The 1533-nt window shown below is 64.3% G+C and overlaps 1 protein-coding gene across 1 annotated transcript in view; it reads right to left on the bottom strand.

Moving 5' to 3' along the window:
* The window catches only part of TSEN54 (tRNA splicing endonuclease subunit 54), a 15173-nt gene extending 14253 nt beyond the window's left edge, over positions 1 to 920 (bottom strand). The window contains 3 exon segments of the mRNA XM_006018266.3: positions 1 to 4; positions 6 to 96; positions 835 to 920. The exon segment at positions 1 to 4 is cut by the window's left edge and continues 85 nt beyond it. Coding sequence (XP_006018328.2) covers positions 1 to 4; positions 6 to 96; positions 835 to 875 — 136 coding nt within the window. The 5' untranslated portion in view covers positions 876 to 920.
* Positions 921 to 1533: the final 613 nt, after the last annotated feature.

Here is a 1533-nt window from a genome sequence, read left to right as displayed (position 1 = left end):
GGCCCTTCCGAGCCATCGGGAACAAAATCCTTCTGGCCATGCGAACGCTGAGGAACCTTGCGGTCACGGGTTCGCGCTGCCAGCAACTCTGCTGGGCTGAAGACAACGAAGCATTAGCATCGCACCATCCCCTCGCAGCTGGCTCCCTGCCTGGCATGCTCGGCACTGGCCAAGGGCTGACTGGCTGGTCAGACTGACCTTCGCTGCGGCCTGCAGAAGCGCTTCCTCCAGGCAAGGCTGGTGGGGAAAACTGCCTGTTCTCTGAATACAGAGGAGACCCTGCGCTGGGAGGCAGCACCATGCCTTTGCTTGACAAGCAAACCAGACCTCCCCCTGCATCCTGGGCATGTGCACGACCGGGTGCGTGACACTGGTGCCCTGGTAGCGGCGGGTGATGTGGCCTGTTACCAGGGTGCCCTGGTAGCATGCACCAGTGGGGAGCGCGGTGCAGTACAAGGGTGCCTGGCACATGGCAGCCTAGTGGGCTCAGCAGGGTACTACCACGGGGCTTGGCCCAGGACACAGGCACTCACGCCCACGTGATGGGGGCACCAGCACAGTGCTCAGGCTGCACGCCCAGCACACGACGCAGGCGCGTGACACCGTGCCCCTGGCAGTGCACGACTCGAGCTGCAATGGTGCCCCGTTTACACCACGATGGTGCAGGACGCACCAGGCCGAGGGGGGGGGGATGAATCCCTGCGTGCGGGGAGACCCCCGCCCAGCTCCAAGCAGCCCGTGGATCCTCCCCGCCGAGCACGTGGGAAGGAAAGGCTGCAGGAATAGAGAACGCGGCCCCTTTAAGACCGCCGGAGCCCGGCGCCCCCCTCCAACCTGAGCAGGCGGCTGGCGCGCGGCGGCGACTCGGCCTCCATCGGCGCGGGCAGGACTTCCGCTGCGCCGCGCGGCAATCCGCGCGGTTTTAGTGCCCGTCGGGTACTTGGGGGAGGGACGCTTCTCGCTGGGTCCTAATGCGCCGCGGGTTCCAGGCTGCAGGGCTGCACAGGGCTCCCTTGGCAAACACCCCAGGGCCGCCCTCTAGGGAGGCAAGGCTGCAGGCAGGGCCCCCCCCTTCTCCGTGCTGGGCTCTCGGGGTCCCCTGCACTGACCTGGGGAACAACAGGGGAGGGAGTGATCATCAGGGCACCGGCACCACCCTGCGGACAGAGCACGCTGGCTCACGCATGTGCACACGCACCGTCATGCACCCTGGGCTGCTGCGTGTGGCTTGCCTTCAACGCACAATTTCAGGGGTGTTGGTTGTAGCCGTGTCAGTCTAAGGACCTAGGCGGACGAGGTTCTTTGGGTGAATCCAATGTCTTTTATTAGAGCAACTGGAATAGTTGGAAACATTCTTCTTGGCAAGCTTCCGGGTACAAACTCCCTTCGCACCACACCAGGACTCACAGGACTGCGTTCTTCACAGCGGGGGGGGATGGATTCACCCCCTTTGCACCCGTGCCAAAGGTGTGATTCTCGGTGCACGCTCCTGCCTGGCCGCGTCTGTCTGGTCAGAACCACTGTGAGCTCTCG

The sequence above is a fragment of the Alligator sinensis genome, unplaced genomic scaffold, assembly GCF_000455745.1.
Source record: "Alligator sinensis unplaced genomic scaffold, ASM45574v1 scaffold400_1, whole genome shotgun sequence".
NCBI lineage: Eukaryota > Metazoa > Chordata > Crocodylia > Alligatoridae > Alligator > Alligator sinensis.
The sequence above is the reverse complement of the archived record's forward strand: the minus strand, read 5'-3'. Positions and strand labels throughout refer to the sequence as shown.